The 24,978-nt window shown below is 61.5% G+C and overlaps 1 protein-coding gene across 18 annotated transcripts in view; it reads left to right on the forward strand.

Moving 5' to 3' along the window:
* Window positions 1–24,978, forward strand: part of MAPK8IP3 (mitogen-activated protein kinase 8 interacting protein 3) — a 45,907-nt gene that overhangs the window by 15,042 nt on the left and 5,887 nt on the right. The window contains exons 3-19 of one of the 18 annotated variants that reach the window (XM_077906108.1): window positions 1,521–1,591; window positions 1,846–1,937; window positions 5,492–5,515; window positions 7,783–7,912; window positions 11,379–11,625; window positions 12,518–12,620; window positions 12,819–12,937; window positions 19,233–19,244; window positions 19,912–19,929; window positions 20,913–20,970; window positions 21,382–21,534; window positions 22,196–22,277; window positions 23,289–23,419; window positions 23,747–23,803; window positions 23,883–24,053; window positions 24,619–24,670; window positions 24,866–24,961. In XM_077906108.1, coding sequence (XP_077762234.1) covers window positions 1,521–1,591; window positions 1,846–1,937; window positions 5,492–5,515; window positions 7,783–7,912; window positions 11,379–11,625; window positions 12,518–12,620; window positions 12,819–12,937; window positions 19,233–19,244; window positions 19,912–19,929; window positions 20,913–20,970; window positions 21,382–21,534; window positions 22,196–22,277; window positions 23,289–23,419; window positions 23,747–23,803; window positions 23,883–24,053; window positions 24,619–24,670; window positions 24,866–24,961 — 1,616 coding nt within the window. Of the gene's footprint in view, window positions 1–1,520; window positions 1,592–1,845; window positions 1,938–5,491; window positions 5,516–7,782; window positions 7,913–9,121; window positions 9,250–10,600; window positions 10,706–11,378; window positions 11,626–12,517; window positions 12,621–12,818; window positions 12,938–19,232; window positions 19,245–19,911; window positions 19,930–20,912; window positions 20,971–21,381; window positions 21,535–22,195; window positions 22,278–23,288; window positions 23,420–23,746; window positions 23,804–23,882; window positions 24,054–24,618; window positions 24,746–24,865; window positions 24,962–24,978 lie in introns of those variants that run through there. The other 17 variants (XM_077906103.1, XM_077906097.1, XM_077906109.1 and 14 more) reach the window with 17 other exon arrangements.

The following is a 24,978-nucleotide window of genomic DNA, read 5'->3' on the forward strand; positions in this document are numbered from 1 at the left end:
GACCTGGGTGGCAGGTCCCTTCATCTCTTGCTTTGGGGGGAAATGATCTGAAGGCTTGAGGCCTATTGCAAAGACCAGCACTCTGCGGCTGAGTCGGAGATGCGCAGGCAACCCCTGGCCCAGCAGCTCATGCATGCGTACAGACACAATGAAAGCGAACCAAAAGGCCTGTTGTAGGCATGCATGGGTCAGCCCTTTCTGTGATTACAGAGTCCTCTTCATTCCCTTTGCTTAGAGTCTTTTCATATACAAAAACTTTCTGGCTCTTCTTGGAAAACAATATAAACTCCAAGTTACTGGCTAAAGTTGTTCATTTGGTGGCAGCAGGACCATGAGCCAGAGGAGGGGAGAGCAACCATTGGGCTCCTCCAGCAAGGCGGTGGCCTGCACACCTGCCCAGCAGGGAGGCCAGGAGGGGTCCTCCCTAGGGCCTGCTCCACACACAGGCAGCCCCTCCCAAGGCTGGAGCAGAGACTCTGTACCCAGGACAGGGCCTTCCTCTGGCAGCCAGCTGCACGAGCATCATGTGCACTCTGACCTCTGCTTCCTTCTGGCGCCCCTGCAGCTCCTCAGAGTGTGGTCCCCAGAGCACTGCTTAGAGGAGCACATGCCCCTGCTGTCAGGTGCAGAGCAGCCTGGACACATGTGGCCTCTAAGGACACTGCTGGCAGAACGACACCACAGAGCAGGACAGCATGTGGACCGAAGCGACACGTGGACTGGTGCCCCTGTTAGATCAGTTTGAAGCAGGGCAGCTCACACCGTGAGCACCAGGTCCCACGACCATCGCACGTCCTCTCTCGCTCCATGCATCCGCTCCTCCACTTGCTGGGCTACAGGGACACAGCTGAAGTTTGAACAAAGGACCACAGGCAGAAAGCATCCAGGGCCAGCACGCTTGCCCCGGTGGAGGTACGCAGTGGGCAGGATGCCCAGCAGGCCCGTCAACTGGTCAGATGACTTAGCTGGGTGTCATGTGCAGAGCACATGCAGGGCCAGCAGGGCAGCCTAGAGGTGGCGTCGGCGCACCTTGGTCTTTCCAGCCCTTGGTGTGAGTCCCAGATGCGTGCATGTTCTGTGCACACGGCAGATGTGCTTTTGCTCTTCCACACACCCTGGAGGTTATGCAGATACGACCTCACCGCTTTCTACAAGCCACTTTGCTCCCCATCTTGCCTCCACCTGACCCTGGTGAGCTCCCCGCATCTCAAGCACGGATGGTAGCCCCGGGGGTGAGCTTCGTTCATCTTGTTTCTCTCCGCGGCAGAACTGATCACCCTCAAGTCACACAGCACGCACAGTATGTGCCTCCCAGGCCAGCCAGCGTCTGCCTTCTCGTCTCTGCCTTCTCGTCTGCCGGGGCTCTCTGCTGACAGTACCCATCTGGACTGGTGGTGCCACTGCACTCTGCAACAGGCGTCAGTTTGTCCTGGAACCTTCTGCCCACATGCAGGGCCCGAGGGAGTGAGGAGGGGGAGGAGTGGGCTGCGTTGTTGACAGGCCATGGCTGTGTTTTCCAGTTTCCCGGTTGGAGGAGCGAGAGTCGGAGATGAAGAAGGAGTATAACGCTCTGCATCAGCGGCACACAGAGGTAGGTGCCTGGCCTTGACTGGCAGGGCCACACTGAGACGTGTGCCGCGGGCCCGGGCTTGCCTTTCTGGCCTCTTCTTTCTGGTGTCCGCTGCCCCAGCCGGAAAGCCGTCAGCCGTGTGCTGGTCGGGCTGCACTCCACAAACATGTTCGTACTGCTGTCAGCACCGTGAGCCTGAGATACTGCGTGGGCTAGAGGAGGGAAGAGAGGCCTGGGTCAACAGGAACGACTTACTGCACTTCTGTCCTCTGCAGATGATCCAGACCTACGTGGAACATATCGAGAGGTCCAAGATGCAGCAAGTCGGGGGAAACAGCCAAACTGAGGGTAGCCTGCCGGGGAGGAGGTAAGGCGGGAAGTGGGTATCCCTCATCCCCAGGTGCTCCGGATGAGCTGTGTCCACCCCTGACTCAGGAGAGGGTCTGGTCGGAGTGTGTGGCCGGAGCAGGAGTGTATGTGCACGTGGCTCAGGCTCAGGGCCTGGGGCACATGGCAGGCCTTCTGCTTGCCACATGCAATCACAAAGGCCCAGGGAAAATGGGGTGGTGGGTCCTGATAAGATGCTGTGCTTGTGGGTCCACCTACCACCTAATATTTGTCTGTGGCCTCGACATCAACACTCGGGCTTCTGGGGTCACGTGCAGGCCGGTGCAGAGACACCGCGTATGGTGGCAGGAGGGGTGGTGCCTGGGTGCAGGATGCTGGCACTTGGGGCCGTTGGTAAGGTTCAAAGCCCAGCTCTGACCCCTGTCGGGGAGCAGCCCCATGCCTCGTTTTCTCCTCCACAAAATGAAGCAGGTAGTATCTACCTGGATGAATCGGAAATGAAGGTTCTGATCCCTGTGGGATGTGGATCTGTGCACGTAGGCACAACGGCTCCCCCGTCACAGACCCAGGGCTCCGGGGGCCTCTGTGGGCCGTGAATAGCTCGGATCATGAGAGCCAAGTGCGTGGGCAGGGGAGCGACCTGGACACTCTGGCGACCCCCAGGCTGGTCAGGGCGGCACCAGTAGGTCCTGGGGCCCTTGCCTGTCTGGGGTTGGGAGCGGTGCCGGTTTCGTCTGCAGTGGGGGAGGTGATCACCTTCTGTGCCCTCTGGTCGGGATAAGGCCGGACTGAGGTCTCCGAGGGCGCAGACCGTCAGCCATCATCTCTGGGGTGTAGCCAGCGTGTGTGGGGGTTGGCCTGTGGGAGACCAAGGCCGTCCACCCGGGCCTGGGGGTGAGGTGAGGGGTACCCACGTCTCCAGGCCCTCATAGCTGGGAGGAGGGGCCGGAGGTTGGAATCCCAGGTCACGCAGACGGCGCCCAGCTGTTGGTCCTCGTTCCTTCAGGCCAACGCCTGAAGCCCTGGCCACGCCCCGTCGCTCGCTGGCCACGAAGCTCTGTCTGGGCCTGCCTCTCCGGCGATTGCACCACAAGCAGGAGGGCTTTGGGCCCTTCCACTCCGGTGTCACCAGCCATGGTCTGGTCCCAGCGGCAAAGCCATGGCATCCCTGCGCTCAAGGCGTACAACTCAGAAACACTGAGCACGTGCACAAAGGCCAAGCAGGACCTAGGCCAGGCGGCGCCTTGATGCCTGTGTGTTTCTAGGCAGCCAGGTGCGCTCCAGCCCTGGAGAGTCTCACAGGTTGCTGGTTAGCGGCTCCGCGCCAAGCGAGAACACGGACCACAGTTTGAAGGACTGTCGTGAATGTCTGATGGTGGGAAGTGACTGTTTCCAAGCTCCCAGCTCACGGCCAGGGGAGCTTCTCTTGAGCGCACCGCGAAGTCACCAGGAGGATTTCTGAGTAACTGCACTTGGATGCTGACCTGGGGCGGAGGTGGCTTTGGGGGGTTCCTATGGGGCATCGGGCAGGGCCCTCTGCACTGCGGCCACAGCGGCTGGGCGGCTTGGGCATCTCTGATGAGCGCTGGGCTCTCGGCCAATTCCTGAGAGCTGCAGTATTCCGGAAGCTTCAGCTGGTTCCCTGCCAGCTCCTTTAAGGCAGGAGCACCGCGAAGGTCACGAAGGAGAACGCCCAGGGAAAAGGGCCCAGTTTTCCCGGAAGCCCAGGAGGTGTGATCTCTGAACTCAGGACTGGGAGGCCATGAATGTCCAGGGCCCTAAGTCAGCGTGGCCAGCACCCCGGGCCCTGGGGATGCCACAGAACATGTGTCCTCGGAACCTCAGGATGATGTGGGCCTGGCCAAAAGCAGGAGCGGCCCAGGCGCCAGAGCCAGGCCCTCAGGGTCCGGGCCATTACTGGTGGCTGTCAGCGGACGCAGATCAGGCTTTGGTTTCTTCCTGGACGTGGAGGGTCCATGGCTACGGGACGGGGCTGCTCTCCACGGATCTCCCTGCGCTGCAGGCAGGACCTGGTCTGGAGCCTGCTGTCCCCACGTGTCTTGCGGCTCCCTTGGTCCTGAGCCCGCGTGGACCGAGCCTGGCCCCAGGCCCTGCGGCACTCTGGTGCTCAGAGCTGGGCTCCGGCCTGTCGCCGGCGCCACCCTTCTGCTGATCAGGACTCACTGCAGAGGGGCTGGCTGCGGGGTCCTGCCTGGGCTGCCCTCTGAGGCTCCACGGCAGCCCTTGGAGGCCACGTAGGCCCTCCTCCCTCAGGGAGGCCCCGCAGGAGGCTGTGCTCGTGCTGATTTGTCCTGCTGCCCGCAGGGCCCGCGTGTCACTCCTGGGTCGGGGGGCCTTCGGTGCCTGGCGTAGGGAGCACTGCTCTCCGGGGGCGGCTGTCCTGCCCGGGGCTGTCCCACACCCAGTCGAGGCCCGCAGGACCCCGTCATTGGGCAAGGGGACCCCGCAGCTATCCAGGAGAGCAAGGGGCTCTGGTCCACATTTCCGCTGAGCCCCCTCTCCCCGGTTTGATCCTGCCTGAAGGGAACCCCAAGGCTGAGGTGTGTATGATCTCCATGGCGGCGGGCCCCCGGCGCTCCATTACTAGACCTTCCTGAGCTAGACCCGTGGGCGAGAGATTCCTGCCTGCAGGAAGAGGCCTCTTGGCTGCCAGCCGAGACCCGCGTGGCTTGCATCTGCCACGTCCCCATGGCCACGGAGAGGAGCGTGCTTCTGTGGGGCCTTGCTTGGGAGGCAGACAGGTGGTGCTGTGGGTCTGGGCTGCCCCCATCACCCTGCTGGCCCGTCCCCCATGGTCACCTCGCTCACCAGCCCCCGGAACCAGCCCCCAGCTGGACCTGCCTCCCCTGCAGCCGCTTCACCGGGGACCAGGCGTTCGAGGGCACCCCGTGCCTGTCTGACAGCCCCAGGGCAGCAGCCTCTCCCTGCGGCTCCACAGGGGAGGCAGGTGGAGGGAGGAAGCAGGAGCCTTCCCCACTGTGCTGGGCACGGCGTCTGCCTCCAGCGGTGCTGTGCTGCGTCTGTGGGGTCCTGGAAGGCCCGCCTCTCTGGGGTGTGCCCTCTCCTGCCACAGTTCTCTGGGGACAAATAAGCATGTCCGCCTCAGCTTCCTGGTTCACACGGCCTGGCTCCATCCTGCAGGGCCTCGTCCTCAATGCTGGGAGCCCCCCATGGTGGCCACACCATTTCCCTTCACCCCTGGCCTGGTTTTCTCGGTGTGCATGTCTGGAGAAACACCAGAGAGCTTGAGTGGGCCGTGAGCATGTGTGTGCCCATGCTCCAGCCCTGCCCTCCCTGGGAGGGCCCACCCCCCACTGCCCGGGCGGAGAGTGTAGTGAGGCAGAGACGGTCACGTGTCTGTCGTGTGTGTGTGACGTGCAGATGTCCACATGTCTCCACATGTGTCTGTCTCTGCGGAGGGAAGCACTCCGCCCCACATGCTCACCCTCCATGTGACCTGACCCCTGACCTGTGCCCTCTAATACTGTCTTCTCGTCTCGTCCCTGTGCTGTCGCCGCTGTGTGCTGCCTTGTGTCTGTCGCCGCCCTGCAGTCCTCGCCAGTCGTGGAGGAAAAGGTAAAGCCTGGGGCAGCGTTCCTGCTGCCGTGTGGGGCGCCCGGGGTGCCCTGGGGTTCGGGAGAGTCCATCCTGCTGGTGGTTCCTAATCACCGGCATGAGGCTGGTCCTTGGCTGGCCCAATAGATTTTCTGCAGCAGTATTACAGATCACAGACCGTGGGTGTGGCACTTAGAGGCCATGCAGAAGAGGCAGCGGGCGAGACCCAGGTCCCCAAGACAGCCTCAGACTAGCTAGTGGCCACTAGCTAGCTAGGGGCCCCCGCCCAGCACACACAACCTTGGTCATAGGTCAGCCTTGGGCCTGAGCGTGGGGCCGGCACTGCAGGGAGGTGGTTGGCAGGGCTGGAGACCCCGCCCTCTGGCGTCAGATGGACCTGGACTTATAGGCGGCTCCAGCACTTCGAGCTCTGGGCCCAGAGCCGCTGGTATGACCGTGACCCGTGCAGGCAGCTTGACCTCCGCGGGCCATGTGACTCCCCCAGACTGCGGCTTCTGAAGTGGACAAGCATTGACATCTCTCGAAGGAGCAGCGGGGATGTGACAAGGGGACTGGGTCTGGGCTGTTGGCGGCAGTGCCCTGCCGTGCCCCCGGGCTCGTGGAGCAGGCCACCCGTGGCTCCGTGAGGAGCAGAGAGAGAAGATGGGGCTCGATTCCTGGGGACGATGCCCATTGCAGGAGGGCAGCCTGGCTGTCTCCGGGCGCGGCATGTCCGTGCACAGCAGCAGAACCAGGTGGTGGGCACATGCCCCTGTCCTTGGAGGCAAGATGCTCAGTCTGCCCCTGGCCTGGTGCCGAGGGATCCACTGTGCATTTCTCCCGAGGTGGAGCGGGGCCCCGGACAGGGGTTCCAGCAGTGGCACTGGGAGCCCACGGAGGCAGAGTGGGCGAAGGATGTGCCTGGACCCTCCTAGGGATGTGCTCCACGCAGCGGCCGGCGCCTTCCCCGACCCCCGGGAGCAGGCGGGGCTACTTGTGCAGAGGGCCGGGCGCAGCCAGAGCCTCGGGGGGACCTGCTGCAGTGTCCAGGTGCCTGTGGACGGACTCGGAGCGGCATGACTTGGTGCCTTTCTTAGCGTCTAAGCGTCTTTAACTCTCAGGTGACCAGCTGAGACCGTGTCCCTGTCATAGGGGGTGAGGGCTGCGTGAGGCACCTGCGGTTGTCCACGGGAGACCAGCTTCCTGAGCGGCCTAGGCCTTGAAATGTGGAGGTGCTGGTGGCTCCCACCCTTCAGGAGCACCCACTCCTCTGTGTGTGTGTGTTCCTGCCATAGCCTCGCTCCGCTCCCGGGGCCGCTCTGCGGGAGGCGGCATCTGGCTGAACAGGACCCACCAGCCGGCCTCAGGGGAGACAAGCCAGGACTCCTGCTCAGACTGTGCTTTCCTCCTGCTTCATCCCAGCCCTGGCCAGTCCTAGAACTGCCCGGGGGCACCAGCCAGAGAACCCCGCTTCCCGGGCCGGGCTTCTGGCCGCCGCCCACCTGGAGCGTCTCCTCGGACTAAACCCAGCGGGCAGCTTCTGGCTTCGTCCCCCCTGACTCCTGGCGCCTGCCGTTAGCAGTCTCCTGGCCTCCTTTAAGGGAACCCCCTCTGGGGTCAGCGCTTCGTGACAACCGGGAAGAGCCACATGGAGCAGGAGAAAGGGACCCCCGTGGGCCATACAGGGTGCAACACCCAATGAAGGATGGGCCCCCTGTTACTCTGTATGCATCCCGCCAACGTCTGACACTGAGAAGATCTCTCGAAGGAACAGTGAAGGCGGAGGGCAGTGGACAGGGAGCAAAGAGAGGGCAGAAGGGTTGATTCCTGCCGCCTGGCCGCAGGAGGCAGACGTGGGGCCCTCGGCAGCCCGGAGGCACGTCTGGGCTCCCCCTAGTAAAGCGTCGGGGGAGCCGTGGTCACCCTGGAACACCTGTGCTGGCCATGATGCCAAGGGGCCTGCTGCTGGCACCGCTGTGGGATTTCTTAGCGAACAGAGCAGGTGTCTGTAAAATCAAAATAACTATAAACGTGACAAATCACCATGGAGGGAAGGGGAGAGCCCCTTCGGCCCGCAGTGCAGCTGAGGTGCCCCTGAACGTGGGAACAGGTCTGGTTCCAGGGAACCATAGCTCAGGGAGCAGGCAGCCTCCGGCCCCGCCCACATCTGGCCCTCGGCCATAGCAGCTGGGTCTGCAGGGCAGGCCCCAGGGCCCCCAGAGCCTGCAGTTCTGGAGCTGTGCGCCTCGTCTAACATGCACTTCCCTGCTCTCTCCCTCATGTTTCAGCAGGAAGGAGCGCCCCACCTCTCTGAATGTCTTCCCCCTGGCCGAGGGCATGGTACGTGCACAGATGGGGGGCAAGCTCGCGCCTGCGGGGGACCACTGGCACCCGAGTGACCTCAGCTCCAGCTACCAGGTTTTGTAGCCGTACCATGGAGTGAGGGTCCCTCTCTGTCGCCCATGCTCATTCAGGAAGCGTCTGTGTGTACAACCCTTTGCAGCTCCCCCTCCTGGCCCCTGGCCCTGGGGTGGTGGGGCTGCTCTCCGAGGTGTGCGCCCAAGGAAAGCACCAGCTCAGGGGGTGCGGGCAGCAGCCAGGGCCTCTGCAGCCAGGGCATGCCCATCTGTTCGGCCGAGCTGAGCCTTTGCTCTGGGGGGCACAAGCATGCCTGTCCCCCCAGACCCGTCCCAGAGTACGAGCCCTGAGGCCACACTGGACACCAGCCCAGGACATCTCGTATCCTGGTGTCTAAGGTTTGCACTTCCACCGGGAGAAAGTCAGGGTGAGGAGCCAGCATCTCTCCTCTAGATGGTGCCTGTCTGTGCTAACGACTGCTGGGTCTCTAAGTTTGGAGAGGTGGCCGTCCTGGATGTGCGCCACGCACAGGGGAATGTGCCTCTCAGCGGGCCCCCCGAGAAAGCCAGGGCAGGGACTCCCCCTGACCCGGCTCGCTCAGGGCCCCTGGTCACTGGTGGCCAGTGCTGGTCCATGAGCTCAGCCCTGCCTCCGTCAGACAGGCTGTGGCCGCGTCGCCAGGTAAGGATGCCACCCTCGGGGTTGCAGAAGGCAACGCTGCTGGGCCTCCAGGCCAGGCTGGTGGATCCGAGGCCTGGACTTCTCCCAAAGCTTCTTCCTGCTGCAGCTTGTGGCTGACTGTCCCTCTGTCCCTGGGCGTCCAGCTTGCCTGCAGGAGGCGCTGCAAGCTGCCCACTCTGCCAGAAAGTGACCCTGCTCGCTTCAGCTTTTGTCCCAGACAGGGAGCATGTGTCTGCAACCTCTGACCTAGGCGCTTACCCTTCGTCCCCATTATGGACTGCCCTGTCTGTGTGGGGAGCCGGGCAGAAGGGCAGGGGCCTGTGGGGTCATCTGCAGCGGCCAAAGAGGCCTGCCTGCGGCCGAGCCAGCTTTCTTCCCGCCTGTCTCTTCTTTCTCCTGCCGCGTCATCTGAAGTAGCCTGGGTTTTCATCCCACTGTTGTATGTTTCAGTTTGTAGGTGTATTTGATTTGATTTTTTTTAAATTACGTTTAAGTTCTTTTTATTTCGTGCTCTAGGTTTTAAGGTTTTTCTAATTTCTTAATTTTTTTGTTGTTTTTTGTTTTGTTTTTTGTTTTTATGTGCTGTATTTTCAGTGTTTTAACCAAACAGTTGTGGCTACTCATGGTGAGGAATGACCGCTAAGAGTTTGGGTTCTTTGCATTTGGAGGTCACTGCCACACGTTGGTGTTTAGGAGGTTGAGAGGTTTGCTGCTAGGTAAGTGGTGGCCAGGGGAGTGTCCCGTGGGTAGGTGGCGGCCTGTAGGGTCAGGGAGAGCCAGGTACTGGGGGAGGCCTGGCCACGCTGCACGGTTCCTTTCGGTGACTTCCAGGGTCAAGGAGGCCCACTGCAAACCCACAGACCTGAGCTTGCCGGGCACGGACCAGCCGGGGACCGTGGCCCTGAGGAAGGTGTTCCGGGAAACATGTGGCTCTGAAAGGCATGCACTCCTGTACCTGGCCTCCCCCAGCCCCCACCAGACTTCCCCGTGCCTCTGGACTCCTGGGGCCATGTCTCCTTGAGTGCTGGCCCGGGCTGGGTGGCAGCAGAGGGCCCTTACCTGTGGGACGCCCAGAAGCCTCTGCCGTGTGGGGCAGACAGACTGCTGGGGCAGCTCCATCACAGAGGCTCTCAGGAAAGGATTTTTCCTTCTCTAATTGGCCTTAAGCTGTAGAACCCAAATAGAAAATGCTTGTACCGGGGTGCTTCTAGGGAGAGAGAGGCACAGGCTGTTGCACGGGGCATAGCGCCTTGGCACATCAATGGTCTGGGCCATCCTGGGGCCTGCAGGGTAGTGGTCCGCCTCCACCCACTGGACACCAGGAGCACCCACCTGTCCCTAGGCATGATAGCCACAGATGTTCCCAGACATCACCAAGCATCCCCTGAGGACATGGTGGGCCTAGGTGAGAGCCCCTGCCTAGAGGAGGATGTGGAATAGTGAGAGTCCTGGCAGAGAGGTGTCAGGGGCCTGTTAGATGAAACCAGACATCTCTGTCCCAGGCCCTGGCCTGACACCACACGATCAGGAAAAGGCAGGTCTCAGGGATGCCCAACCAGCTCTGCCTCCTGGGCACCTGGCGGCAGCCATGGGAGCCTGGTCACCCTCCCTAGGTGAAAGGGGTGTAGGTCGGTCCCAGTGTGCATCCAGCTTTACGGACAGGCCCCCTGCCATCAGCTCCTCCCCTGCGAGAAAGCACTCCCAGAAGCTCCCCTTCTGCAGAAACACGTGGCCCAGTGCTGTCGGCCACAGCCATGGCCACGGCCACTGGGGCATGCGAGCCGTAGCCGCTTGGGAAGCCGTGCCCCTTCTCCACCCCCTAGAGGGTAGCAAGGTCTGAGGGGGGTGCTGCCCACTGAGGACGGCATTGGGGTGAGTCAGGGTCATCAGTGTTAGTAGACAAGTGGGCCAATTCCCAGATACTGTCGGATGGTTTCATGAGGAGGGACTGTGGGAAAGGGTGGCTTCGTTTCCCGTGCGGTACTCACGTACAGTGTGTTCTCTCCAGGGAGATTCTGGTTTTTGTTTTTTTTGTTTGTAAAAAATTTTTATTTATTTTATTTTAAGTAATTTGCACACCCAGCGTGGGGCTCGAACTTACTACCCCGAGATCAAGAGTCACATGCTCCACCGATGGAGCCAACCAGGCGCCCCTCCAGGGAGATTCTTAAGGTCAACAGTTGATTGCAGTTTTCAATGAGCTGGTCTCTCTTGGAATGTTTTAAGGGTGACCCATTGTCTGGAAGTGGGGTTATAGGTTGATTGCATTTACATAGATACGTAGACCTTGAGTTCCAGTTGAGCCGAGGGGACCTGGTGTCTCTGGGAGGTGGGTGCCCCTTTCCAGCCCCTTCTCATCCTAGTGCAGGGAACCCGAGACAGGAGTGGCTGGGCTGCCACCCCGACAGCTTGATCAGAGAGCGTGCTCGGCCTCCTCCCTGGTCCCCATCTAGAGTTCCCTGCCCTGCCCTGGGCTGCAACTTGTTTTTGACCACCCCCTGGCTGCAAAGGGTTGCTTGCCATGTTCATGTAGCTTCATGTCCATCACACGCGGCATCAGTGGGCTGTCCTGGGGAGTGCCAGCTAAAAGGCCCCATCCAAGCCATTTAGATAAGGTGGCAGCGGCTGGGTGAACCAAGGGACTAGGCCAGAGGACTTGGCGGACAGGAGGGCAGGGGGCCTCCTGTGCCCTCAGCCTTTGACCCCGGCCAGAGAGGCCAAGCCAGGGGGCCTCTAGCAGGTGGCCTGGGACCCCGCTGACCCTGCAGGCTGTGCCCGCCTCACCGGGAGCCTGGGGACATGCTGACCCACATGGCGAGCTTCTCCCTTCCCTGTTTGGCCCTAGTGTCCACAGGACGAGATGTCCGAGTCCGGCCAGTCCTCGGCGGCTGCCACACCCAGCACCACCGGCACCAAGTCCAACACACCCACGTCCTCCGTGCCCTCGGCTGCCGTCACACCGCTCAACGAGAGCCTGCAGCCCCTGGGGGACTATGGTGCCGGCACGAAGGGCAGCAAGCGGGCCCGGGAGAAGCGCAACAGCCGCAACATGGAGGTCCAGGTCACGCAGGAGATGCGGAACGTCAGCATAGGTGCTGCGGCGGCTGGCGGCCGTGCCTCCCAGGGCTGGACACTCCCAGCACCCCCTCCCCCGTCCAGGCCCCCTGCTGTCCCCTCTCCCACACCCCTGCTGTCCCCCATCCCCGCCCTCGCCTTCCCGCTGGCCCGCCCCCCCCCCCTCTGGCCCACTCCTTGCTGTCCATGCCCCTCCCCGCTGTCCCCCCCCCACTGTCCCACCCCTTGCCATCCCCTGACCCCCCCCCATCAAGCTGTCGAGGGAGGTTTCCCTTCCAGCTACCAGTGTTAGTTCTGCTAGATGTATCAGTGAGCTCAGGCTGCCGTGACATAACACATATCACAGGCCCGGCACTTCAGACCTGAGATATGCTTTCTCACAGCCCTGCAGGCCAGAAGGGAGCAGTAGGGCGTCAGGGCTAGGGCCCCCAGAGGCCTCACTCCAGACTGCCGCCTCTCCCTGTGTCCTCACCGGCTCGTCCCTCTGCATGTGTGTCCTCATCTGTTCCTCTAACAAGGACACAGTCAGATGGGGTCAGGGCCCACCCATGTGGCTGTATTTTATCCACACCTCTGTAAAAGCCTCATCTCCAAACATGGTCACATGCTGGGGTCCCAGGGGCTGCGGCTTCAGCATGTGGATTTGGGGGACACACTGGCCTCTGGCAGTGCACTCCTGACATGCTCAGTAGAGGAAGGGGAGGAGGAGAAGCGGGACATTGGGTGTGCTCATCGGAGGTCTTGAAAAAGAGACATGGTTCTGGGGCATGGGTCCTAGCCAGGCACCACCCAGGGAAGAGCCCTTTCCTGACAGTTCCTGGCTGGTGGTGATCTAGTGTGGGGTTTCCAGACGTGGGGCCAGAGGGTTGATGCCCCCCCAACCCTGGGGTTCCTGTGTGTCCCCCCCAGGCATGGGCAGCAGTGATGAGTGGTCTGATGTTCAAGACATTATCGATTCCACCCCAGAGCTGGACATGAGTCGGGAACCCCGCCTTGATCGCACGGGCAACAGGTACTCCCTGAACCCGGGGTCCTGGAGGGCTCTGTGTTCACTGTGGGCATCGGCGCCTTTGGTGGAGGTGTCCCTTGCAGCCTCTTGCACAGCAGCATTGGCACTGAGTGGCCCAGTGGGCAGTGTTGGAGGGCCCCTGCCCACAGCCCACGAATGTTGCCCACTCACCCTGTGCTTTCCGGGTGTGTTTCCTCACAGCCCGACCCAGGGGATCGTGAACAAGGCTTTTGGCATCAACACTGACTCCCTGTACCACGAGCTGTCAACCGCAGGGTCAGAAGTCATTGGGGACGTGGATGAAGGAGCTGACCTGCTAGGTAAACTCAAGCCACCCCCGTGACCCTAGGGCCTCAGGTTGCTGTTGTTGGTTTTGTTGGTAATGAAAGCAAAGTCTCTGTCAGCTGTGAGCCAGGAACTTCTTTTTATAGTTTTATCAAAATGTAGTTCACATATCATAAAACTTAAACTACTTAAAGTTCAGCGGGTTTCAGGGTGCTCACAGAGCTGTGTCACTTTCTAATTTTAGAACATTCTATCACTCTGAAAATAAAACTGTGCCTTTGAGCACTCAGTCTAGGCAGTGCACTTTCTAGCAATTTCCTCAAAGAATATGCTCATATGAGGTCACTGCCTATTTTCGAGCCCACGGTTGCCCCCAGAACTCCCTGCACCTGGATTGGAAATGAGTGCAGAGGGACGCCTGGGTGGCTCAGTGGTTGAGCATCTGCCTTCAGCTCAGGTCGAGATCCCGGTCCTGGGATGGAGTCCCACATCAGGGTCCCCGCAGGAGCCTGCTTCTCCCTCTGCCTGTGTCTCTGCCTCTCTCTGTGTCTCTCATGAATATATAAATAAATCGTAAAAAAGGAAATGGGTACAGAGACAGTCCCTAGTAGACTTACTTCGGGTCCTCCTTCCCGTCCTGGGATGGGTGTCAGGCGTGCCCATCAGGCAGGGCTCCAAGGCAAGCTGTGGCCCTCGGCACTGCAGGCAGGAAATTGGATGTGCTCGGTGGTGTTCACCTTCCCCCCACCACATGCCCTGTGCCCTTGTGTCTGGAGCCTGAACTTTGAGAAGCCCGCCTGTAGGACAGGAGCTCCAGGACCTTAGAGCTGCACTTAATCCTTTCCTGCTAGCTAGGTAGGCTCCAGGGCAGGAGGTGGGCTCCAGGGCAGGAGGTGGGCTCCTGGGGACAAGGTGGCTCCAGGGGACAAGGTGGCTCCAGGGGACAAGGTGGGCTCTGGGGCGGGAGGTAGCCTCCAGGGCAGGGGAGGCGGGGTCCGGGGCAGGAGTTGGGATCTGAGGGAGCAGTGGTTCCACTTAGTCCTCTCCGGACACCAGCTTCCATGGAGGTGACTCCTAGGGAAGGGTGCTCCCCACTTCTCACGGCTTAGGGGGGAGCAGCAGCTGGAGCCGGGGCTGCTGCCTCCTCAGGGGAGGTGCTGGTCCCATATGGGAATCAGGCTGCTTCAGCTGCTGTGATCCATATGCAGTCGCCTGCTGCCTGAGGAGGAGGAGCTACATCGCATCAAAGAGTTTTTACTGCCAACCCTCCTGCTGTTGTCCCTCTCCACTGATTAACACTGGTGACCTTTTGCCCTCAGGGACTTGAGAGCACTTGCTTGGCTACTCTGTGTGGATGGCACCGTCTTGGGTGGCTCGGCCAGGCTTCCAGCGGCAGATGTGGCCGGGCTTGAGGCCATAAGGGAAGGGCGCCACTGGCGTGTTCCACCACGTGTACTCTCTCTTTGCTTTGGGGCTGTTGTTGGATTAGATTGCTTTAACTGGGGTGCGGGTACCTCCCGGGAACCGATTCCTTGTGGCATCCGCGCCAGCATCACCTTGTGCCTAAAATGGAAGTCTTTTCAGCCAGTCTTTTCAGAAGGTAAAATTTACCTTCTCGCTGATGTTTGAGCGTATAGTTCAGTGTTACAAAGGATGTTCGTACTCGGTGGTGAGACCAGGAGCAAGAACAGGAGGCCCAGCAGTGGGTGTTTCTAATGGGATTTTTCTCATAAGTGTTGTAGAAACATATATTTAAAAAGAAAAACTATTAATATTCAGAAACAATTTACTTAGAGGAAATTACTTTTAACATTCTGACATCCTTCTACTCTATGTAGTTCAGATGATCCTGTATACGTTCTGATTTTCATTTTCGGAAGAGTAATACATGCTTAAATACTATTCAAATAATATGAGAAACTGCCAAGAACAGGGTAAACACCAAATGCCCACCTCCCCCTACCGCCGTCATGAGTGTTTTAATACGTTGCCACACCTTCTCTGGCACTGTAGCACACACATGTGCGTGTCAGGTCATGTCTCCCTCCCCAGCGGGAATGTGAACGTTTCCCTGGCCCACTGATACTCCTCCACACATCAGATTACTTCACGGGACTGCAAATTATTCAACTCTCTTGGTTCTGCATTTTGCTGTTTGGACATTGCCGTCACACATGCTGTGGGCAGACGTCTGCACCCACACCTGTGACAACTTTAGGACCGATTCCTAGAGTGGGAGCCTCAAGGTAAAAGTGGGCTCCTGAGAGCATCTGCACGCTGTTCTCCCAGATGAGGCTGCGCTGGGGCTAGCACCCACAGCCACAGGGGCCTGGCCCGGCTGCCCTTCAGGCGTTGGGCCCGCTGGGCTGGGAGGGGCATGGGAAGGAACGCCCATCAGTAGGGTTCACTGGCTGGGACGAGGCTGTAGGGGTAGCCGTGCACGTTGTGTGTGTCCATGAAGGCGCACTTTTCTGCCTGGGCCCACCTCGGAGGCTGCACGTGCAGAGGACACCACCCAGCAGGCCACCGTGCATCTCGGGTGTGTGAGGATTTGATAAGAGACAACAGCCGTCTCCTTAGGAAAACACACAGGCACGCCGCAGCTTGCATTTCTGTGCCAGCATCGCTGGCAGGGGCAGGAAATGGAATGTAGGGCCGGGGCAGAGTAGGAGCCCACCGGACCTTGTACTATGGCCCCTCACATCTCACGGCAACATGGTCACGGGAAGTGTCTTGCCAGCGTTGGACATGCATGGCCGCCGTTCATCCGGGGGAATGCTGCTGCCCCCATTTCATGGATGAAGAAACGAGGTCAGGGAGGGTGAGGTGAAGACACAGAGTCAGGACCTGAACCCAGGTCTGCTAGAGCAGCAGCTCCTGCTGACCTCCCACTCTGCTGCTCATCATGGCTTTGTTGAGATGCAGTGTCACACCGTACAGTTCACCTGCTAGAAGTGTACAGTCGCATGTCTCTGAGCACTTGGAGCATATTCAGAGTCGAGGGATCACCATCATGTTAGAACATTTCACCCCCAAAGGAGACCTGTGCCTGTGGGCAGCCCTGTCCCTCCACACCGTCCCACGCCCAGCCCCTGGCAGCCACTCCTGTGTTCCCGTGTCTGCACGTTGGCCTCCTCTGGCCGTTTCATACCAGCGGTCCTTGTCCAAGCGGCCTCTTACCTTTGAGGTTCCTGCACTTTGTAGTAGGTCCTCCTTATGGCTGAGTGCCATTGTGTTGCGCGGATAGGCCACACCTCGTATATCCTTTCATCCGCTGAGGGGTCACTTCCACCCTTGGCCATTGTGGCTGATGCTTCTGCGAGACCTTTGGTCCCTCACGTGGTCCAGGGCTGCCAGAACTGACCAGCCTCCTCACCGCCCAGGCACTCTGCAGCCTGCCCGTGGGTCGATCCCACTGGCCTGAGTCTCCTGCCTCGCCCAGCAGCTCCAGGCCACGGGGCTGTCCCCTCCCTCCCATCTTCAGGGCTGCAGGGCGCTTTTAGCATCACGCCAGATGCCACTTTGGTAGAGAAACCGCATCAGCAGTGATGAGAGGAAAGAGTGGAGAACCAGCAGCACACGTCAGTGAGCTTGACCTCCATGGCAGACGTAGGATGGCTCCTGGGAGGGAAGTGACGTCTGGTGAATGTCCTGGGGTCACTTCCCTAGAAGAGCACCTGGGAGGGAAGTGACGTCTGGTGAATGTCCTGGGGTCACTTCCCTAGAAGAGCACCTGTTGTGACCTTTTCATGAGAAGACCTCATGAGGTGCATCTACTGGGTCTTTGTTCTGGGAAAATGCAAACCAGAATCCTCTTGTCATAGGGCGACAGGGCGCGAGTCACTGTGCTGTGTGCTCAGAACTTCCACCGCGATACTCCATGGGTCGGTGGGCACCGCCTAGTTCGGGCTGGGATGCCCCCCCCCCATTCTTGGGAAACACCCGTCAATGAGCTGTGCCTCGCCAGTGTGGCTGCTCCACGGAGGAGCCTGGGGCCAGGGAGTGGCTCTGGTAGTCTCCGTTCTGTGGCCGTTTTCACTGAGGAAAGGCCCTGTGGCCTCAGAAACACCAGTGCCACGGGCTGGGGTGAGCGGAGTCCTCCGTGCTTCACGGGCCTGCACCGCCTGCTCCCTGCCTCTTGGCACTTGGGCTGTGAATTCCTGTAGCAAGAAGGAAGGAAAGAACCTGGAGAGGCAGGTCTCAGGTCTCACTAAACTCCTGCCACCGCTTGCCACACACACCGTGACTTAAGAAATCGAGCCCTTGCTGCCGGTCCCCGGAGGCGGTGCCATCGAGTGAGACCACACCTGGTCCCAGGGGCGCCACACTGCCACCGTGCATCTCTCGAGGTGAGGGAGTCGTTCTTGGTGACCACTCCACGCGCACTGGGGCCTAGCAGGCAGTGTCCCGTGAGCCACGGGAGTCCCCGCGAGGGAGACTGTGTGCCCCCTTCACAAATGAGGGAACGGAAGAGAAGCCAGGCAGTTAGACTGTGCAGGGCTGCACTGGCCGGCCAGACCCAGAGCGTGTGCAAATCACCTTGAGAAAGACCAACGTGTGTGAACAAGTCAGGAAACACGACTGAAGAGCAGGAGACCAGCCTCGGAGTCTCAGACGTGTGGTTCGTGCTGGGTCTGCCTGCGCAGCTCCGGAGCCGCCCCGCAACCTCACCCAGCGGCCCCTGGTCCGGACGGAAGTGCCCTTGACGAAGGGATTCTGAGGTTCACCCAGAGGAGTAAGCGTGTGGGAGCAGCCCGGGATGATTGAGAAAGAACAAGGTCGAGGGTTGCCCGATGTTCCAGGCATGAAAGCATTTATAGCGCTGCGGCCACACGCCAGCGGCCCCGGGGTCCCTGGTGCGAGACCAGAGCCATGTGAGGGGTGGACTCGCCAGGCATCCCCTTGGTGAAGAATGAAGTGTGGCCCCCACCTCGTGCAGCACACCAAAGGTTTCTAGTAGATGGAAGATGCAGGTGTAAAAACATGAGGAGAGGGCAGCCCGGAGGCTCAGCGGTTTAGCGCCGCCTTCCACCCAGGGCCTGATCCTGGGGACCCGGGATCGGGTCCCACGTCAGGCTTCCGGCACGGAGCCTGCTTCTCCCTCTGCCTGGGTCTCTGCCTCTCTCTGTATCTCTCATTAATAAATAAAATCTTAAAAAAAAAAACATGAGGAAGGAAGCCAAAGCATCCTGGAGAGTGTGTTGGCGATCGGAGCCCCCCTCCGTGGCCACAGCCGTAGGGGAAAATACTGACATGTCTGATGCACGCAGCTTAAGAAAAGGTGCGTCGTTTCCCACCCGAGTGGAACCCAGTGGTGCATACACACAAGATGGCAGCGAACACCAATGGATGCTCAACCTCGAGAACAATCCAGGGAACGCGGAGAGAACTCTTTCCTCAAGAGATCCACAAAGCCCAAGCAAGTGCTGCTGCGCCTGCTGCCAGGAGGTGTGGCCCGCGGAGTAGCTGGCAGTGTGGGGTGGTGGCCGGGCGGGGACAGGGCCTCCAGCGGGCCCCCTCGTGTCCTGCACCAGGCACGCCATGGCACGGGGCGCTGCGCCCGAGGTGACACGGATCTCCCGTGCAGTGTCTCCTGGCATAGAGCACCTGGCCCAGGAGCGTGGATAGCATGGCCCTGAGGCTGTCCTTTCACTGCTGGTGTTTCTCCCGGAGTTCTGAGAAGCATCCCAGCTGCGGACAGACGTTGCCCCAGGAGGGAGCAAGGAGAGAGGGTGCACCTGTTTGTCACTTAAATTCCTACATTAGACTCTGGAGAAGTCAAGAGACTGTAGTGTTCCTTGTGCGGGAAATGACCACGCAGAGTGGTAGTGTTGCACCCATCTCCAGCGGGGCAGCAGAGAGGCTTGGACCCCAGTGAGGGGGGCCCTGCCAGCCCACAGGCCCGCCGCCCCCACCACCTGCCCTCCCTCCCAGCAGCGGGCCCTCGAGCCTGGCCACCCTGGGCACCTGACCCACCCACGCACGCACGTGCACACACACACGCACACCAGTGCACACATATGCCACTGCACGTGCACACGCACACACGCTCTCGCCTTCCTAGGCCTCCCCCTCCCGAGGGCTGAGCAGGTGTGGGGCCTGGCACTGGGTCTCCCATCTTCCTGTAGGGTGGCCGTCCCCAGTGGGATTTGTCACCCACAGACCTGGTGACATCAGCTCGGGTTCCTTCTTGCTTTTCAACATGGAGATGGCTGCTCGGTGTTGCTTTCTTTTTAATGAAAATCTCTTTATTTTGTTGGTTCCAGTCACCCACTGACCTTTGTCACTTCCTTTCCCCCGTCTCTCTGTGCTTCGCTGGACACACCCCAGGGGAGTTCTCAGGTGCGTATCTGTCCCGTCTGTCTGTCTGCACCCCCCACGGCGGCGTCCAGCTGCAGTGGGGTGGCCTCCCTGGGGCACTCCCTGCTGCAGCCTCTCCCCTCCTGGTTCCTTTCCAGGCCACTAAGGCACACGTGCTTTTGCTCACCAGCCTACTGCCGCTCGGAAGCTTATTTTGGTTTGCTCTACTAGCCCACTGACCATGGCCTTCCCTGTCCCTTCAGAGGCCCACCATCCCCCTGTGCCATTCCTTAAGGTTCTACGGAGCCATGAGAAGCATAGCACAGTTGGGATGGGGCCGCAGGGCCTAGTTCTGTGGGTCTCCCCTCTGTCAGGTGCACCCCGGAAGTCGGGGGGCCTCACGCCCTAACGCCCACCCCTCCCAGCCCAGGACTTCTGTGTGTGACGTCGGTGCACTGCCCCGCCCTCCCCCCCCCTCCCTGCACCACCGGGTGCCCCTGGCCTGGCGGTGTCCTTGCAGAGGGAGCGTCCCGCCTCCTGGCCCTCTCCAGGACGCACCCCCCCCCCCCCCCCCCCCGGAGACCGAAGCCCTAGCGTCCCTCCGCCCTGCTGCTCACACAGGCTTAATGCGCTTGTCTTTTCTCCCTTCCTTCCCTCCCCCTGCCGCCCTGGTCGCCCGGCTCCCGTGGGACTGGGACGGCTCTCCTAGTGCGCCATGATTTCTTTGGTAAGGCCAAGGCCCCGATTCAGTTTGTGTTTCTCCCGTTCCTGGCTCCCCCTGTGTGCCTCACACCTCCTTCGGTGCTCTGAGCCGTTTGCTTTGCTCTGCATGCTGGGGGCGGCGGTGGGGTCTGCAGAGGCCACGGGATCTCCTGGCCCCTGGCTTTTGGGGTGGGGGTGGGGGGCTCGATCCCGACCCCCCAGCGTCCTCTCTCAGAGCAGACCCTGGACAGGCTGAGGGGGCGGGAGCACAGACAGTGGTCAGACCCCGTGCTGAGTACACCAGTGCGCCTCAGACCAGGGCAAGTGGGTATTAGGAACAGACCCCGGGCTGCTGGGGCTGTGTGTCCTCAGGCCGAGCGTCAGTACATGCGAGTTTGCGACGTGCCTGCAGAGAGCGTAGTCGGTGGGGCCCCCAAGTGGATCCCCCAACCCAGCTCCTGTAAACCAGGGTCGGCCCCTCTGGGCACCAACCCCAGGGAGCGCCGCCCTCCCTTCTGCTCCCTCCTCTGCCTGCTGCTGACCCCACCGCTTGGGGTCGGGTCCCATCAGCCCTGCTCCCTGCCCTGGTGGCGGGCCGAGCCATCTCCTTGGCCAGGGGCTCTCTGCCGTCCTGTGCTGTCACCACGGCTCCAACCGCTATTCTCCTGGGCCAGCTCTGAAAAGGGCTCAGGAACCCCAGGGCTCGGGGATACAGGGGGTGCTAAGAGGGGCCAGCAATTGAGGGGTCAGCTCACGTCACTGGTGAGCTGTGGGGGGTCAGCTAGGGGGGGACCCGCGCAACACCATCTGCAGGCTGCTCGCTGGCAGCTCTGCTGGCCGGGCGCCCACCCAAAGACCAGCAGAGGCCTCTCCCCAGGGCCCAGACCTGTGGGCCTCATCCTCCTGTGTGCCCTCCCGGGGCCGAGGTCTGTTGCTCTGAGGCAGGCGGCGTAACCTCAGGGTCTAACTTTACCAGCACAGGTAACATCTCTCTGCCTTTTGTTTCAGGAATGGGCAAGGAAGTGGGGAATCTGCTTCTGGAGAACTCACAGCTTCTGGAAACCAAGTAAGGATGCCCTTCTCCAGGGGCACTGGGGTGGCTCAGCCCAATGAGCCTCCCAGGCTTGCTGTCAGCTCAGGTCGTAATCTCAGGGTCATGGGATCCAGCCCTGCCTGTGTCCCCCTCTGCGCTGGGTGTGGCTTCTGCTTGGGATCTGCCCCCCTCCCCTGCAAAAGGAATGCTGCCCTCCAGCAGGGAGGTTGCTGAGATAGCCCTCCCCCAGGGCCATGGCCGCCACAACCCCAGGGAGGACCCGGATCAGAGGGCTTGGCACACCCTCCAGGGTCACCGCCCTTCCCTGCGTTCTGCACCCGGGTGCCCTTCCCGACCCCTCGTCCCGGCAGGCCCCCTTCAGCCCTCATCGCTCCACATGCACAGTGGTTCACACGGACGTCCACACTTTCTGCCTTCTCCAAGAAATGCTCTGAATGTGGTGAAGAATGACCTCATTGCCAAGGTGGACCAGCTGTCTGGGGAGCAGGAAGTGCTCAAGGGGGACTTGGAAGCCGCCAGACAGGCCAAACTCCGGCTGGAGGGCCGCATCAAGGACCTGGAGGAGGAGCTGAGGAGGTGAGGGGTGGGCCTATGGGAGGGCGGGGAATGCCCCAGGAGGGGGTGGGGCTCCTGGGAGGGGCAGGGTGGACCCCAGGCCTCTCCTCCTTGGCGTCCCCTGGAGGGCATTGCCCCACGGGGGCTCCACTGGGGTGCTGACTGTGCAGCCTCCCCCTCCTGCCCTCACATGGGAGCACTCCCAGGCCCACCTACCCCCCGCCACCTCCCCCATCCTGCCAGAATCCCTCACCAGGCCTGGGTGTCTCTGGCAGCCTCTTACAAAGGAGGGAGGGGAGGGGAGGGGACCCCAGAGCTCTGGGGTGTCCTCCCCAGCACTTGGCACTTCCCTGTGGCCTTTCTCTTCTAGCCTGATGCTCGCCCCGAGGGGTGCCTATGGCTGCAGACTGGACAGGGGAGGTGTGACAGGAGGGCGGGAGGGGGGTGGCACCTGCGCACGCCTGTGGGGGTGACCGAACCACCTCGCGCTGTCCAAGCAGCTGGCCTGCATCCCCGTTCCCGGAAGCCCTGCTCCCCCACTGGGGCAGCCAGGACGGGGTCGGGACTTCACGGCGCGTGTGAGCAGGGCAGTGGGCTGCTGGTCCCCAGGGCGTTAGGAGTGCTCAGGGCGCCGTGCCCAACGGGGCCACCACCCCACCACCGTTCCCTCCTCATCCTGCAGAGTGAAGTCGGAGGCCATCATCGCCCGCCGTGAGCCCAAAGAAGAGGTGGAGGATGTAAGCAGCTATCTCTGTACAGAATTGGTATATTCCACTATTAACATGAGGGCATGGGGGGCGGGCTGCGCGGGGCGGGCTCCCAGGGGCACCCATCTCTCCGGGTCTCGGGGCCCTCCTTACCCACCCTGTGTCATCTCCTCCGCCCATCTTGGTGGGAACCCTGTGCAGCCACAGGTGCCCACGCCCCCTTTGGGTGCAAGTACGGTGCTGAGGAAAGCCCTCCACTCCTTGGGGGCTGGTCCGTGACTGTCGCAGGAGGGCGGAGGGGGACTGTGTGGGGGGGCCTTGGCCCTCTCCCGCGGGGACCCCTTCTGGCTGGAGATGAGTAGTCCTCCACAGAAGGCAAGGCCTGACTCTTCAGCCCCAGGTAGATAGTGGACACTGACCACACCGCTCAGTAGCTGTTATTTTGGGGGGCACGTGATGCACGGATCAGAGTGCTTGCCATTTACTCTGGCTCGTCCTGCACACCCCCCACCCCGAGCACCCTAGAACAACACGGAGGTGTGGGTGAATTGTGGGGCTGCAGGAGGTGTCGATCAGGGCGGGTCTCTGCTCCCCCTGCCCCGTGCCAGCCCACGGCAGCCCAGGGCCTGGCTCCTGGGAGCAGACCTGGCCCTGCCTCAGCACTCACAGCTGGCAGGCCCCAGGCAGATCTGCTAACTCCTGCAGCGTCCCATGTGGACGTACTGACCCCAGGTCCACTCACTGGACCTTCCCTGGAGCCTCTCTTTCTGAGGCTCCACCCGGTCCAGGCTCACCTGTTAATGCTCACTGATGGCATTTGGGGTTGCCCTGGTGTCCAGGGGCTTGTAAGAAAAGTTGCTGTGTTGTACCCCTTGAGCATATCATGTGACCCTCTGGAAGGTGACCCTTCTTGGGGTGGGTAGACCCCCGCTATGTCTGGTCCCCTGCCCTCACCTTCCCACCGCGTTTGCCTGGACGGGGAGGCGTATCCATGCGGGGACTGGCCCACTCCGGACTGACCTGCTGGTGGCCCCCCCGCTGGCTGAACAGCAGTGCCCTCCCCTGCAGGACAAGATCCCCATGGCACAGCGCCGCCGCTTCACACGGGTGGAGATGGCCCGTGTGCTCATGGAGCGCAACCAGTACAAGGAGAGGTTGATGGAGCTCCAGGAGGCCGTGCGGTGGACTGAGATGATTAGGTGGGCCCCCGGGTCTCCTCTTGGACCTGTGCTCACTGTAGGATGCCCTGACAATGGGATGAAGGCGGATCCCCACCCCACCTCCCTCTCCCGCAGGAGGACTGGAAGGGGGACCTGGTGGGAGCCTGTCGGGGCCCTGTGCTGGGGCCCCTCCGGAAGTGGTGGTGGACCCACCCAGCACCCTGAGAAGGTCCCAGGCAGGGGAGGCAGGAGGGGCCCCTGCAAGGGTGGCACAGGGTCACAGCGTGGGTGGGTGTGGTCTAGGAGCAGGTCAGCCTGGGCGGGAGGGGGGGGCTGAGCTTGGCTCCTCCCCTGCCCCTCCCCTAGAGCATCCCGAGAACATCCGTCTGTCCAGGAGAAGAAGAAGTCCACCATCTGGCAGTTGTGAGTCGGGGGTGCCAGGGTGGGGGGCAGGGAAGGCTGCCCCTTGGCCGCCCCTCACTCCCCATGCCTCCACTGGCAGCTTCAGCCGCCTCTTCAGCTCCTCCTCCAGCCCCCCTCCGGCCAAGCGGTCCTACCCGTCAGTGAACATCCATTACAAGTCGCCCACCACAGCCGGCTTCAGCCAGCGCCGCAGCCACGCGATGTGCCAGATCTCGGCTGGCAGCCGACCTCTGGAGTTCTTCCCCGATGAGTGAGTGTCCCGTCGTCTCCCCCGCTTCTCCTGCTGGCCTGCACGTGGGGAGTCTGGGGGGAGGCTGTGTGTGCCAGGGTCCCCCCTCCAGGCTCAGGCATGGAGGCCGACCTCTGCGCCCTCGCCCTGCGCTCCTGAACGTGACTGGGTATGCTGGCGGCAGCCCCCAGCCCCTGCCCTTGGGGACGTCACCGAAGCCACCTTCGGGTCGGGCCGCGCCCAGGCTGCCCAGCACACCCGCGCTCCCCAGGGATGCTTGGAGCCGACAGGAAGTTACCAGCAGGGCTGGGCTTCTTCCTGAGAATACCGTTTGGAATTTTGTGTTTTCCTTAAGTTTTGGTACCAAGATTTTGGCTCCAGGGCAGAAGTGGGGGATTGTGTGTCCCATGTCAGAAGACGGGACGTTCTCCAGGACGGGTCCAGAGGGAGGGCAGCTGCACTGTACGGTCCTGACAGCCAGCCTCAGTGGCTGTGCGGCAGGGCGGGAGCTGGATGGGGCGGGCAAGCTCCGGGCAGGGCGGCCCGCGGGACCCAGCGGTAAGTGACCTGCCTGCCTCCTGCCCAGTGACTGCACGTCCTCCGCCCGCCGGGAGCAGAAGCGTGAGCAGTACCGCCAGGTGCGCGAGCACGTGCGCAATGACGACGGGCGGCTGCAGGCCTGCGGCTGGAGCCTGCCGGCCAAGTACAAGCAGGTGCTGCAGGGGGCGCAGGGTGCAGGCGGAGTGGGGCGGGTGCTGGGGCCGGTGGGACAGCTGAGGGGAGCCCCCAGCCCCGGGCCTCGCGCCCACGCGGCCTCTGCCTTGTGATTGCAGCTGAGTCCGAACGGAGGCCAGGAGGACACGCGGATGAAGAACGTGCCCGTCCCCGTGTACTGCCGCCCTCTTGTGGAGAAAGACCCAACCATGAAGGTGAGTGCCGTTGGCCT

This window comes from Canis aureus, chromosome 8, assembly GCF_053574225.1.
Source record: "Canis aureus isolate CA01 chromosome 8, VMU_Caureus_v.1.0, whole genome shotgun sequence".
NCBI classification, from domain to species: Eukaryota; Metazoa; Chordata; class Mammalia; order Carnivora; family Canidae; genus Canis; species Canis aureus.